The 15,491-nt window shown below is 44.6% G+C and overlaps 1 protein-coding gene across 6 annotated transcripts in view; it reads left to right on the top strand.

Moving 5' to 3' along the window:
* Window positions 1–15,491, top strand: part of capn15 (calpain 15) — a 288,563-nt gene that overhangs the window by 79,805 nt on the left and 193,267 nt on the right. For 4 of the 6 annotated variants that reach the window (XM_059978926.1, XM_059978928.1, XM_059978924.1 and 1 more), the window contains exon 2: window positions 9,227–9,313. Coding sequence is in view for 2 of the 6 variants with exons in the window: in XM_059978924.1 (XP_059834907.1) it covers window positions 9,227–9,313 (87 nt within the window). In the remaining 4 variants the exon portion in view is untranslated. Of the gene's footprint in view, window positions 1–8,914; window positions 8,934–9,226; window positions 9,314–15,491 lie in introns of those variants that run through there. The other 2 variants (XM_059978927.1, XM_059978930.1) reach the window with 1 other exon arrangement.

Raw genomic sequence — 15,491 nt, 5'->3', positions numbered from 1 at the left:
AGAGAGTGATGAGTGCGTGGAATGGTCTGCCGGCAATGGTGGTGGAGGAGGATACCATAGGGTCTTTTAATAGACTTTCGGATAGGTACATGGAGTTTAGTAAAACAGAGGGCTATAGGTAAGCCTAGTAATTTCTAAGGTAGGGACATGTTCGGCACAACTTTGTGGGCCGAAGGGCCTGTATTGTGCTGTTGGTTTTCTATGTTTCTATATATGTCACCACATACTACCCTGAGATGCATTTTTCTTGTGGTCATACTCAATAAATCCAAGAAACATTATAGAATCAATGAAAGACCGCACCCAATAAGATGGGCAATAACCAGAATGCAAAAGACAACGAACTGTGCAAATACAAAATAAAAAATAATGAAAATACATAAGTGCTAAGTATCAAGAACATGAAATATAGAGTCCTTGAAAGTGAGTCCACAGGTTATGGAAACAGTTCAGTAATGAGTGAGTGAAGATATCCCCTCTGGTTCAAGAGCCTGATAGCTGAGGGGTGATAACTGTTCCTGAACCTGGCGGTGCGAGTCCTGAGGCTCCTGTGTGCTGGTGGCAGCAGTGAGAGGAGAGCATGTCCTGGGTGGTGGGGTCATTGATGATGACGGGTACCTCACTTTTTTTTTGCTGTGTGTGCAATTTGTTCTTTTGCACATTTTGGTGTTTAATGTTTTCTTCGAACAGGTTCCATGGTGTTTTTGTTTTGTGGCTGTCTGTGGGTAGACAAATCTCAGGGTTGTATACTGCATATATGCTTTGATAATAAATATACTTTGTACTTAGAACTTCAATTTTGAATGCTGCGTCCAGGCAGTGGGAGAATTTATAAAGTAAATAGGGTGACATGATAACATAGCAGTTAGCGTGACCCTGTTGGGGGTAACGTAGCGGTTAGCGTGACTCTGGGTAATGTGGTAACGTAGCGGTTAGCGTGACCCTGTTGGGTGACGTGGTAATGTAGCGGTTAGTGTGACCCTGTTGGGAGTAACGTAGCGGTTAGCGTGATCCTGTTGGGGGTAACGTAGCGGTTAGCGTGACCCTGTTGGGTGACATGGTAACGTAGCGGTTAACGTGACCCTGTTGGGAGTAACGTAGCGGTTAGCCTGACCCTGTTGGGTGACGTGGTAACGTAGCGGTTAGTGTGACCCTGTTGGGAGTAATGTAGCGGTTAGTGTGACCCTGTTGGGGGTAACGTAGCGGTTAGCGTGACCCTGTTGGGTGACATGGTAAAGTAGCGGTTAACATAATGCTATTGCAGCACCAGTGTCAATTCTTTGAACCGTCTGTAAGGAGTTTGTACTTTATCCCCATCACTGCATGGGTGTTTTGGTTTCCTCCCACATTCTAAAAAAAGGTTATTTGGTTAATCTCATGGATAGATCCCAGAACTGGTGAAGAAACCTTTCACCTCATGGGCAAGTAGAGTGGAAAGGTGTAGTTTGAAAAGCTACTGGAATTGCGAATGTGGTCTAGGTAAAACAGTGACTGAGGAAGAGCATAAAAATAGGGGATTTTGCAGGTGCTGGAAGTCTTGAGCAATGCACAAAGTACTGGAGGAACTCTAGTGGCATGGTAATGCTATCACAGTGCCAGGCACCTGGATTCAATTACCTCCACTGTCTGTGTGGAGTTTGTATGTTCTCCCCATCACACCACAGGTTTGCTCACACATTCCAAGAAAAAAAGACGTGTGTTAGTAGGTTAATGACCATCTGGGTGTAATTGGGCCACACAGGATCTTTGGGTTCCAAGGGCCTGTTATTGTGCTGTATGTCTATAATTTAAGAAAATAAGATTAAAGGCTTTGATTATTGAATAAAAGCTGGCAGTGGAGTTCCACCTTTTCTTGTAGTGCCCAGGTAGGAAACAAAAGTCATGGGAAACATTTTTCTGAAGGAACAGAAAGCACCAGTTCAGCTACACCCACTCTAGTTTGAGCAAGTCCTGCTATTATGTCAATACTGTCCTCCCAGAGCACACGGGTTCACAAATGTTCAAATGAATCTTGTTATTGTATTTCCTGTTGTGTAACGGGAAATCACCATGGGAATAGGGGTTGCAGGAAGATAGTTCCCTCCTCCCTTCCCAATGTGCACCTCCACTGTCTCACATAGGGATTTCCAAATCAATGTGCTGCCCAGCTAATCAGGAGACAGACAGTCTGCCCAGACATCCTGTTAGGAACCTTCAGAGTCAAACAAAGAACAATAAGTTCAAGAGATTCTGGAAGTCCAGAGCAGCATGTGCACACGCACACCCACCCACCCCTGGAGGAACTCAGCTGGCCAGGCAGCATCTGTAGAGAGGAATAAACTCGGGTTGAGATGCTGGAAAAGAAGGGGGAAGAAGCCAGAATACGAAGAGGGGAGGGGAAGGAGGACAACCTGGCCAGATGATAGGTGAGACCAGGTGAGGGGGAATGTCGGTGGGTGAGGGAGGGGGGATAAAGTGAGAAGCTGGGAGGTAAGAAGTGGAAAAGGTAAAGGGCTGGAGAGTTAGGAATCTGATAGGAGAGGAAAGTGGACCATGGGAGAAAGGGAAGAAGGAGGGGTACCAGAGGGAGGTGATGGGCAGGGAAGATAAGAAATGAGGAGAGAAAGAGTACGTGGAATAGGTAGAGGGAGAAGTGGGAAGCAGGACACATTACTGGATGTTAGAGAGATCAGTGTTCATGCCATCAGGTTGGAGGCTGCTCAGAATACGAGGCATTGCTCCTCCAACCTGAGTGTGGCCTCATTGTGGAAGTAGAGGAGGCATGGACCGACATGTCGGACTGGGATGTGGAAGTTGAATTAAAATGGGTAACCACCAGGAAATCCTGCCTCTTGTGGGGGCAAAGTGAAGGTGCATAGAAAAAGGGTTCTTAATTAGGGTTCCAGGTAGTTGGGCACACTAAAGGACACAAGGTAACCAATCTACCAGGTAAGGCAATTATAAAACTGGATGTATGTGTTAGGTCTTATTCACTAACACAAGCCTGTTGCTCATTAGCTCTTGTGGAGTTTATAATGTCATCAGTGCTTTCAGGCATATCACTTAACAAATCTTCATCAAACTCATTGTTACACTCTTTCTCTGTGAGGTTACTGGCACATCAGGCTGTACAAACAGATGGTATGTTTGTCATTACTTTAAACATTAGTCACTGCTCAGTCATTACTACCTTTCAGCAAGGGAGTGTGTTAATTAAACTGATTTGCAGGACAGCAGGTCCCAGTTTACAACAAGCAAGTGTCCCAGATCAACATCACATATTATACTGTATACTGCAATAGCTTCCAAAAAATCCTTTTGGCCTCAGATAAATCAACGTAAATGTGTGTTTCTTTACAGAATTCTCCATGATCAAAGACCTCACAGACCCTGGGCAATCTGTCTAAAGACCATAAGACATAGGAGCAGAGTTAGGCCATTCAGCTCATCGAGTCTGCTCTGCTATTCCATCATGGCTGAATTTTTTTTCCTGCCTATTCTCCTGTCTTCTCCCTGTAACCTTTGACACCCTGACTAATTAAGAACCTAGCAACATCCACCTGAAATGTACCCAATGACTTGGCCTCCACAGCCATCTATGGCAATGAATTCCATAGAGTTGCCACCCTCTGGCTAAAGAAGTTTCTCCTTATCTCTATTCTGAGGCTGTGCCTTCTGGTCCTCCACTGCAGAGCCTCCTCTCCACAACCTCCCTATCTGTGCCTTTCAGTACTTGATGGGTTTCATTCATCTATCCTGCAGCGAATACAGAACCAGAGCTATCAAACGCTCCTCATATGTTAACCCTGTCATTCTTGGGATAATTCTCATGAACCTCTTCTGGACCCTCTCCAATGCCAGCACTTCTTTTCTTAAGAGAAGGAGCCCAAAGCTGCTCACAATATTCTTAGTGTAGCCTGACCAGTGCCTTATAAAGCCTCAGAATTACATCCTTCCTTTTGCATTCTAGCCCTCTCAAAGTTAATGCTAACATTGCAACTCAACCTGCAAGTTAACCTTTAGGGAATCCTGCAGAAGGGCTCCCAAGTCCCTACATTGTATTCCACCTGCCACTTCTTTGCCCATTTCCCCCAATCTGTCTGTCCTTCTGCGGACTCCCTGCTTCCTCAATACTACCTGCCCCTCCACCTATCTTCGTATAGCCTGCAAACTTTGTCACAAAGCCGTCAATTCCTTCATCTAAATCATTTGACATGTAAAAAGAAGCAGTCCTAACATCTCCAGTCACCAGCAGCCAATCATAAATGGCCCCCTTTATTCTCACTCTTTGCCCCCTGCCAGTCACCCAATCTTCTATCTATACTAGTGTCTCATGTAAAACTACAAGCTCTTATCTGGTTCAGCAGCCTCATGCGTGGCACCCTGTCAAAAGCCTCTGAAAATCCAAATAAACAACATCTATTGACTCACCTTTTCTATCCTGAATGTTATTTCCTCAAAGAATTCTGATGGATTTGTCAGACGAGATTTCCTGTTCAGAAAACTATGTTGACTTTGTCCTATTTTATCATTGCTTTCCAATACCCCGAAAGCCCCATCCTTACTAAAAGATTCAAGTATCTTCCAACCATTGAAGTTAGGCTAACTGGCCCATAATTTCCTTTCTTCTGCCTCACTTCCTTAAAGAGTGGAGTGACATTTGCAATTTTCCATTCCTCAGAAACCGTTCCAGAATCTAATGATTCTTGAAAGATCATTACTAATATCTGCACAATCTCTTCAGCCACTTCTTTCAGAATCCCGGAGAGTAGTCGATCTGGTCCTGTTGACTTACCTACCTTCAGACTTTTCAGCTTCCTAAGCACTTTCCCCTTAGTAATAGCACCAACACTCTCGCATTTCTGGCATTCTGCCAGCGTTTTCCATAGTGAAGGATGAAGCAAAATAGTTATTAAGTTTGTCCGTCATTTCTTTGTCCCCCTTTACTGCCTTTCCAGCATTATTTTCTAGTCGTCCGATATTTACTTTCTTCTCTCTTTTACTCTTTATATATCTGAAAAAGTATTTTGCATCATCTTTTACATCACTGGCTAGCTTACCTTCATATTTCATCTTTTCTCTTTTTATAGCTTTTTTTGGTTTTTAAAAGCTTCCCAATCGTCTACCTGTCCACTACCTGCCTCTCTTTTTCCTTTATGCTGTCTTTCATTTCCCTTGTCTGCCACAGTTGCCTCATCCTCCCTTTGTTTGTGGGATGTATCTTTCCTGTACTTTTTGAATTCCCCCATAAATACCAGCCATTGCTATTCTGCCATCATCCCTCTTAGTGCCCCTTCCAATCTACTTTGGCTAGCTGTTCTCTCATGCCTCTGTAATCCCTTTCACTCCACTGTAATAATGCTACATTCAATTTGCAGTCTCAAACTGCAGGGCGAATTCTGTCATACTATGATCACTGCCCTCCAAAGAGTTCCTTCACCTTTAGCTTCCTAATCAATTCTGCTTCATTGCACAACACCCAGTTGAGAATAGCTGACCCCCCTAGTGGGCTTAATCACAAGCTGCTCGAAAAAGCCATCTCGTAAGCATTCTAGACTGCAATTTTTTCCTATCATCTGCCTGTTCTTCCTCGTGGTCTCACTACACACTGCATCTACTTTAATACCAACTGCCCCATCCTCAGCCTCCTCACTCTGGTTTTAAACCCCCAGCCAAATTAGTTTAAACCCTCCCCAACAGCTCCAGCAAACCTGCCCACTAGGATATTGGTCCCCTCAAGTCCAGCTATAACCCTTCCTTTTTGTACTGATGAGATCCAGAAAACTGAAATCCTGCCCCCGTATCAAATCCTCGCCACACATCCATCTGCCAGATCATCCTGTTCTTCCCTCACTGGCACGTGGCACAGGCAGCAATCCAGAGATTACTGTTCTGGAGGTCCTGCTTTTCAGCTTTATACCTAGGTCCCTAAATTTTCTCCTCAGGATATCTCCAATTTTATTGGTGCCAATAAGTACCAAGACTTCTGGCTGCTCACCTTCCCTCTGTAGAATGTCGCGGACCTACATTGAGATGTAACTCACCCTGGTACCTGGGAGGCTATATACCATCTGGGTATCTCCATTGCATCCACAGAATCTCGTGTGCTCTCCTCCCCCGTCACTGCTGTGGTCCTCTTCTCCCCCTTTTCCTTCTGAGCCATATAGCACCAGACTCAATGCCAGAGACCTGATCACTGTGACTTCCCTCTGGTAGGTCGTTTCCTCCCCCCCCCCCCAACACCAACAGTATCGAAAGCTGTATACTTATTAATGAGGGGAACACCACAGGGGTTTCCTGCACTGCCTATTCCTTCTCCCTCTCCCGACAGTCATCAGGTACCTGCCTCCTGCAATCTAGGGGTGACTACCTCCCTGTAGCTCCTATTTATCACCTCCTCACTTTCCTGTCCGAGCTGAAGGTCATCCATCTGTAGCTCCAGTTCCTTAACACAGTCTCTAAGGAGCTGCAGCTTGATGTACTTCATGTAGATGTAGTTACCAGGGAGACTGATAAAAGCTTACTAGGAACTCGCTTACCTGGAACCTCTACCTGCTGAGCCAAAGCTGGAGCACTCTAACAACGCCCCACTCCAACAGTGGCCGCTCTGCTTACACCTCCTTTCGTTTTATTGGCCCTGCGCCGATTCAGCCGACAGAAAGAGAGCTGAAAGCTCCTGAGCCCTTTTTAAATTTTGTGCTGCTACACCAACAAACGCCCTCACACGCTGAATTCAGCCCGCAGCAAGTCTCTCTGTCTCTCTTCAGGTAACATGTAAACAAAATCCTGACTACATCAATGCAGAAGGTCAATGTTGGCAAGGCTTGTGACGAAGGAACCTTTTCTAATCTTTGCACACCTTCTAGAAATTCAAGTTTAATTGTCATTCAACTATACACATGTATACAACCTAAAGAAGCAGTGTTCCTCTGGGGCCAAAGTGCTGTACCAGCAGTCACACAGCACCTATAATTACGTAGCAGTAAACCTACAGTCACAAAAAGTATAACCCACGTTCCTAAGTGGCTTGTCTGCAGCCGTCCTCCTCACATGCTGGTGTAGCTACAGACCAAGGCAATCCAACCCAAGCCAACAGGAGAGGCTAGCCTCCGACCCAGCACGGGCTCCAGCTCTCTGCCACACCGGCTCTGGCATCTCCTGCCCTGGGCAGCTGCATCAGGCGACCCTGCTGCCTGAGGGCCTGGTCCACACAACAATCGAGTACTCTCAGCTTTCCCGCCATTTGTCTTGCCAGTGAACCAGCAAACCAGGCTTACTGACCAGACTCGTGAGCTTTTAATCTTTTTAACTTTCTCTCCTGAAATAAGCCGTATTGATTCTTCCCAAATGCATCATTAAATATAAATGGTGTTTTAGAATAGATACAACACTGTATGTCCCAGGGGTGGTTTATATATACAGTTCTGCTACTTGAAACTTATTTTGTGAAATCCTCATGTCTGTCAGGGGATCTTGATTCTGACTGAGTGGAAATGAGCAGCCAATTTGAATTTACAGAAAGAGGTAATGGACGACCTTTATTAGTCTTGAAGAATTCTTTTGGAATTACTTCTGAAGTACTGAACAATGCAGCAGTTGAGCTGATAAAGCTGCTGTCTCACATCTGCATTCAGTCCTGACCTCCACTATTGACTCTCGTTTCCATCTTCCTCCTGTGAGTGTGCGAGTCTCTGGCTTTTTCCCAGATCAGTCACAGGAGGAACGTGAAAACTCTACTGCCAGAACTGGAGGTTGATAAGTTAATTAATTCCAAAGTTGCCCCTGGCATGTAGGTGAGTGCTCAAACCTGTGGCAAGTTGGTGGGAATGTGGGGCAGTTCCGCAGCTTAGCAGCTTGCATAACATTTTACAGTGTCAGCGACCCAGGTTCAATTCCTGCTGCTGTGTGTGAAAGGTTTGTATGTTCTCCCTGTGAAAATTAAATCCTCAACTGCTTAATATTTTGCAATTTCGCAAATGAATATTTAAAAAAAAGCAACGTGCTTACAGGAAGAAGCAGAAAGAAATTATTTTATCCCCAGGAGTTTGTGTGCCTGGAAAACGTATCCCTAGGAGTGAAGGTGAATAGGATATACATGGCAGCACAGCAGCATAGTGATTAACGTAACATTTTACAGCACCAGAGACCCAGGTTCAATTCTCAGTACTGTCTGTAAGAAGTCAGTACATTCTCTCTGTGAACACGTGAGTTTCCTCCGGGTGCTCCATTTCTTCCCACACTCCAAAGACCTATGGGTTAGAGTTGAGGGCATGTTATATTGACACAGGAAGCATGGCAACACTTGAACACTGATGAACTGCCGCCAGCACACCCTCAGATTGTGTTGGTTGTTGACGCAAATGACATATTTTACATGTGTGTAACGTGTGTTTCGATGTGCATGTGATGAATAAAACTAATGTAATCTTTCTTGGGTGTTGACACAACTGATGCATTCACTGTACCTTTTAATGTTCAATGTACATGTGACAAATAGAGCTAATCTTGGGTTGGGTTAGTTTTAATGAGGCTTGTTGGGCAGAATGGACTCTGTACTGGAGGAGATGTTTCTCCGCTGCAGTATATATAGAGTGAATAACGAGTTTTATTCACACCTTTTAAACAAATTAATTTAGAGATGAATTAAATTAGCTTTATTTGTCACAAGTACATGGAAACATACTGTAAAATGCATTATTTGCATTAATGAACGACGCAGTCTAAGGATGTGCTGGGGCAGCCCGCAAGTGTAATTATGCTTCTAGCACCAACGTAGCATGCCATAGCTTACTAACCCCAGCCCATGTGTCTTTGGAATGTGGGAGGAAGCTGGCACACCCAGAGGAAACTCTCACAGTCATGGGGAGAGTCTCCTTACATACAGCAGCAGGGATCAAACTCTAATCATTGATTGCAGGCGCTGAAAAAAGTTAAGCTACCCATCAAGCTAACGGGTATACGACTGTTATAATTTATAAAGAAAGGAATACAATTGTAATAATTCAAGCACACAGTTCAAGATGAATTTTAGCCTTCTCTGAATTTAGCAAAGAAATACAATTAGGTTGATTAAGTTTGAGAAATATTCTGGTAGGACTGTTAATGTACTTTGAAAGAGCACTCTGAATTTTATTGTATCAATTTTCACTTCTTTAATTTCCTTCCTTGATAAGTGTTTTACCCTCTAGATGAGAGCTAAAGAAGGAAAAGGAAACTGAAAGTAAGTTATTTTTGTTTTGTCTTGCAGATATGCAGAGTCAGGGACACTGCAATTCACTTCCATAGAGCGACCCGTTGTCTCTGTAGGCAGGACAGCTGCCTTTCACACAGCAAGGTGAGTGGTTCCAATCTTACTATAAATCTGAAATCACAAGTGATCACCGGAACTGGTCTGTCGATTGAATTGAAAGTGGGTGTCATGGTAGAGTAGCAGTTAACACAAAGGCATTACAGCTTGAGGTGTCAAAATCCAGAGTTCATTTCCAGCGTCCTCTGTAAGGAGTTTGTATGTCATTGTGGTGACTGCGTGGGTTTCCTCCGGGTGCTTCAGTTCCCTCCCACATTCCAAAGACGTACCAATTAGTAGGTTAATTAGTCATTGTAAAGTGCCTTTGATTATCATCATCATCATTACGAGCTGTGCCATATGATGTTGGTCTTTAACCATGATTGTTCTTGACAAATTTTTCTCCAGAAGTGGTTTGCCATTGACTTCTGGGCAGTGTCTTTACAAGACGGGTGACCCCAGCCATTATCAATACTCCTCAGAGATTGACTGCCTGGCATCAGTGGTCACATAACCAGGACTTGTGATCTGCACCGGCTGCTCATACAACCATCCATCACCTGCTCCCATGGCTTCATGTGACCCTGATCGGGGCCTAAGTAGGTGCCACACCTTGTCCAAGGGTGACCCCCAGGTAGTGGTGGGAAGGGGTACCTACACCTCCTTTGGCAAAGATGTAGCTCCACCCCACCACTCACCTCTGATTAGGCTAAGCTTAAACAGCTGACCTCTTATGTCATGGTTTGGAGGCTTGAGTGCCTCAGTGACCCGGAGAGCCATGTTGGCTGGAGACAAGGCTTTATGGTTTGGCTCTTGGTAGGGTCACCATGCCAAACGGTCAAAGGCAGGATGACAGACTAACAGTGGTCCACCGCTCCTCCAGGCTCGGCTCCAAGCTCTGGACTAACAACCCTGTCTGGTCAAAAAAAAATGGTTATGGAAACAGCAATGAAGAATCCTTCTACATCTGAGTGCGATAGTATCCCCGGGTCTCCACACAGGACTTGTGTGGGTGACAGTAGTGAAAGCTGAGAAGCTACTGACACGATGAAAGAAGTCCAGAACGCTCCCAGAGATGGAGAACCTTCATTACTGCCCCAAATGCCAGCAGCATAATGGGCAGTGAGTAAGTAAATCGGTAGGTTGCTGGGCGGTGCAGTTTGTTGGGCCGGGAGGGCCTGTTCCATATAACTGTATATATAACCGTATAACAATTACATCATGGAAACAGGCCATCATGGCCCTTCTAGTTCGTGCCGAACGTTTACTCTCACCTAGTCCCACTGGCCCGCACTCAACCCATAACCCTCCATTCCTTTCCTGTCCAATTTTACTTTAAATAACAATACCGAACCTGCCTCTACCACTTCTACTGGAAGCTCGTTCCACACAGCTAACACTCTCTGAGTAAAGAAATTCCCCCTCAGTTACCCTTAAACTTTTGCCCCTTGACTCTCAACTCATGTCCTCGTTTGACTCTCCCCTACTCTCAATGGAAAAAGCCTATCCATGTCAACTCTATCTATCCCCTACATAATTTTAAATACCTCTATCAAGTCCCCCTCCCCTCAACCTTCTACGCTTCTAAGAATAAAGACCTAACTTGTTCAACCTTTCTCTGTAATGTAGGTGCTGAAACCCAGGTAACATTCTAGTAAATCTCCTCTATGCTCTCTCTGTTTTGTTGACATCTTTCCTATAATTTGGTGACCAGAACTGTACACAATACTCCAAATTTGGCCTTACCAATGCCTTGTACAATTTTAACATTACATCCCAACTCCTATACTCAATGCTCTGATTTATAAAGGCCAGCAGACCGAAAGCTTTCACACTGCATCTCCAGATAAATACATAAAATTAGAAAGTATCCATCTTCTACTGCAGTTATACTTTTTTTAAAATCAGATTTGGACACTGGGTGGCATAAATTATTAAAAAAATTGCAGAAAAAGGCAAGAATCTTACTCCTAATGTTGATTGTCAATGGAAAACTGACCATTGCTTTTTGCAGCTTTGTTGTGGTATGTATGTTCAGCTTTTATCGGCTCTCCTGCTCTTGTGGTTTCTGCTTAGCCTTCACTCCATGTCATAAAAAACATCGAAATAAAAAAGTAGTGAGGTAGTGTTCATGGGTTCACTGTCCATTCAGAAATTGAATGACAAAGGGGAAGAAGCTGTTCCTGAATCATTGCGTGTGTGCCTTCAGGTTTCTGTACCTCCTTCCTGATGGTAACAATCAAAAGAGGGCACGTCCTGGGTGATGGGGGTCCTTAATGAAGGATGCCCCCTTTTTGAAGCATCGTTCTTTGAAGATGTCCTGGATGCTATGGAGGCCCGTGATGGAGCTGACTAATTTTACTACTCTGTGTAGCTTATTTCAATTCCGTGCAGTAGCATTCCCCACCCCCCATACCAGATGGTGATGCAACCAGTTACAGTGCTCTCCATGGTACATCTGCAGAAGTTTGCGAGTGTCTTTGGTGACATACCAAATCTCCCCAAGCACCTAATGAAGTACAGCCACTGTCTTGCCTTTTCTATAGCTGCATCGATATGTTGGATTCATGATAGATCCTTGATGATATTAACACCCAGGAACTTGAAATTGCTCTCTCTCCGTTTCTGATCCCTCTATGAGGATGGCGCGTGTTCTCTCGTCTTGCCCTTTCTGAGGCCTGAGACCAAATTTGGAGTATTCTGTCACCTGGCTACAGGAAAGATATCAATAAGATTGAAAGAATACAAAGAAAATTTGCAAGAATGTTTCCGGGAACTAATGGCCTGAGTTATAGGGAAAGTTTGAATAGGTTAGCACTTTATTCCCTGGAGTGAAGGAGAACTGAGGGATATACATGGGGTAAATGCAAGCAGGTCTCTCCCACTGAGGTTGGGTGAGACTTGTACTGGTGGTCATAGGTTAAGGGTGAAAGGTAAAAAAGTTTAAGGGGCACCTGAGGGAAAACTCCTTCACTCAGAAGTTGGTGCGAGTGTAGAATAAGCTGCCAGTTGAAGAGGTGAATGCAGGTTCAATTTCAATATATTTAAATCTATGCTAAGATCAATCTAATCCTTTCTTCCCATATAACCTTCCATTTTACTTTCATCCCTGTGCCTATCTAAGAATCTCTTAAATGTTCCAAATGTAGTTACCGCTGTCACTGCCTCTGACAGCACATATGAGATAAATAAATCTAAACCGAACCTATCACCCTCCACTTTAAATGTACCTGATGTCTGACACCCAGTTCCCTTCCTCTCTACAATACGCTTCGTGATACACAGCATTTATCACTGAGCTACTGTAGACTAGGTGAATTTGCTGGCTCAGTGATCTACTAGGTTATGCTGTTACCGACAGGACACTGAGGAAGTTGAGGGAATGATTGTCTTTTACTGATTGCAACCTGCTCATTATGTGAGTCTTCCATTCATCCTTGTGAGGGTGTTAATCATGGTCTTTTATGGATTCTATTATTGTTCTTGGATTCACTGTGAATGTGCGCAAGAAAATGAATCTCAGGGTTGTATATGGTGATATATATGTACTTTAATAATAAATTTACTTTGAACTTTAAAATTCATAACTAGTTTTATAAGTTAGAACTGGGGGTGCCGTGGTTGGCACGATGCTGTTACAGCTCAGGGCGACGGAGTTCTCAGTTCATTTCCGGCGCTGTCTGTAAGGGGTTTGTATGTTTTCTCCGTGACCACGAGAGTTTCCTTCAGTGCTCCAGTTTCCTCCCTCAGTCCAAAGTTAGTAGGTGAAATGATCACTGTACGTTGTCCTATGATTAGGCTGGGGTTAAATCGGTGGGTTGCTGGGCAGAGCCGCTCGTTGTGCTAGTTCTGCCCTGTAACTCTAAACAGATAAATGAACAAACTGGGCCTATGCCTCTGCTAAAGCAAGAATCTTATCCCTGCACTGAGAGATAATATTGCCTTGTCCGGCATGTAAAGCAAAGTGAGCTCATTCATTTTGCGTTCGTTCCACGCTGTGTTAGTTTCAGCACTGGATATTGAGAGAACAGAACCAGCCTGCCAAGTCCAGTGTCTCCTCCCACACCAGCTGCAGCAGAGCGATGGAAACCCTGCAAGGAGTAACTGGGAAAGATTGGAAATCACATCAAAATAAATCAAATACTCATGTTAAATGAGGGAGCATATAAATTCAAATCATATTTATGTTGTATTTTATTTATTTAGAGTTACGGTGTGGGGTAGGCCTTTCTGGCCCTTGGTGCCACACCACCCCAGCAAACCCACAACCCCGATTCATCGCAATCTAATCACGGGAAAATTTGCAATGATCAGTTAACCTATCCACACATCTCTGGACTGTGGGAGGAAACCCACACATTCCAAGGGGAGGACCCATAGAGATTCCTTATAGAATGGCACCAGAGTTGAACTCTGAATTTCGGAATGCCCTGAGCTGTAATAGCATCACCCTAATCACTACATTACCATGGCACCCAGCTTGCACGCTGTCCTCTTTTTTGCAAACCCATTTCAGCTTTATTTATGATACGAACATTGAAATGTACAGTGAAATGTGTCAATTGTGTTAAAGACTAATACACCTATTGATGCGCTGGGGCAGCCCACAGTGGTCGCCACATCCCACACCAGCTACAGTAGAGCGATGGAAAACCTGTGAGGAATAACTGGGAAAGATTTGAACCTAGCATGCCGCCAGTGGTCAGCAGAACAGTATAAACAGCAGTAAAATGAACAATACCCACACAAGCTGCAGGAGGAACTCGGTGGGTCAGGCTCCAGCTATGGAACTGCAAAAACGTTTGACATTTTGGGCCAAGAGCCTTCATCAGAACAGGAAAAAAAGGGTGAAGAAACAGCGAAGCAAGCTCCTATTTAATGCACACACACGTTCGTTCTCTCTTCCTCACTATCTCTCTCACACTCTCTCTCTCTCTCCCTCTCTCTCACTCTCACACACTCACTGTCTCACTCACTCATTCACCTTCTCTCTCTCTCTCACTCACTCATTCACTTTCTTTCACGCACACACGCAGGCACACACTCACTCACTCTCCCTCTCTCTCTCTCACTCATTCATTCACTTTCTTTCACGCACACACGCAGGCAGGCACACACTCACTCACTCTCCCTCTCTCTCTCTGGTCCCTGGCTCGGACTCGGACATCAGGTTTCTGACTCCCAGGGGCCTTGACTCCTGGACTCATAGTGGTAGATTTCAGATTCAGGTTTAGAGATAACGCACAGCAATAGTCCCTTCTGGCCCAAAGAACCTTTGGTGTTCAGTTACACCCATGTGACCAATTTAACTTACTAACTTAATAACTTACTTAGAATATGGGAGGAAACCGGAGCACCTGGATGAAACCCACGCAGTCACAGAGAGTGTTTGTACCATTATTGTTGTTTCTTTCATCAGTCTTTTCTGATTGTGATTTCTGCCCCTCACTGAGAAACGATGCTCTTCCCCTTTTAGCAATACAGGTTTGCCTCAAGTGGTTGGGTTTGTGTTTAGGACCGTGGGCCCACAGGGTACAGCCATTGGCTGTGTGTTAAAGTGGTTGGGTTTGTGTTTAGGACCGTGGGTCCACAGGGTACGGCCATCGGCTGTGTGTTAAAGTGGTTGGGTTTGTGTTTAGGACCGTGGGCCCACAGGGTACGGCCATTGGCTGTGTGTTAAAGTGGTTGGGTTTGTGTTTAGGACCGTGGGCCCACGGGGTATGGCCATCGGCTGTGTGTTAAAGTGGTTGGGTTTATGTTTAGGACCGTGGGTCCACAGGGTACGGCCATCGGCTGTGTGTTAAAGTGGTTGGGTTTGTGTTTAGGACCGTGGGTCCACAGGGTACGGTCATTGGCTGTGTGTTAAAGTAGCAGTCAAATTTACATATCACGTGTACATTGAAACATACAGTGAAATGTGTCATTTGTGTTGACAACCAACACACCCAAGGATGCACTATGTCATCCCACATTCCAACGTAGCAAGCCCACAATGTTCCACAGTTCCATTCTGGACATTAATGGAATTGCCAGGAATGTGAACCTAATCAATATGCCTTTCCCTGAAATAAATCTTTTAAAGCCTGCTGTCACAGCCAATGATTAATCAACATGAGGGCAGGTTGAAAGAGATGAGGTTCATGGTATTCCTGAAGTCCCTCAGATCAGATTAATTTTGGTATTCAATTGCGTCCTTGATAGGGCAAGCTAGGGCCTTTCTCTTTGG

The sequence above is a fragment of the Hypanus sabinus genome, chromosome 9 (assembly GCF_030144855.1).
Source record: "Hypanus sabinus isolate sHypSab1 chromosome 9, sHypSab1.hap1, whole genome shotgun sequence".
Lineage (NCBI taxonomy): Eukaryota > Metazoa > Chordata > Chondrichthyes > Myliobatiformes > Dasyatidae > Hypanus > Hypanus sabinus.
This window is presented reverse-complemented; position numbering and strand designations above follow the sequence as displayed.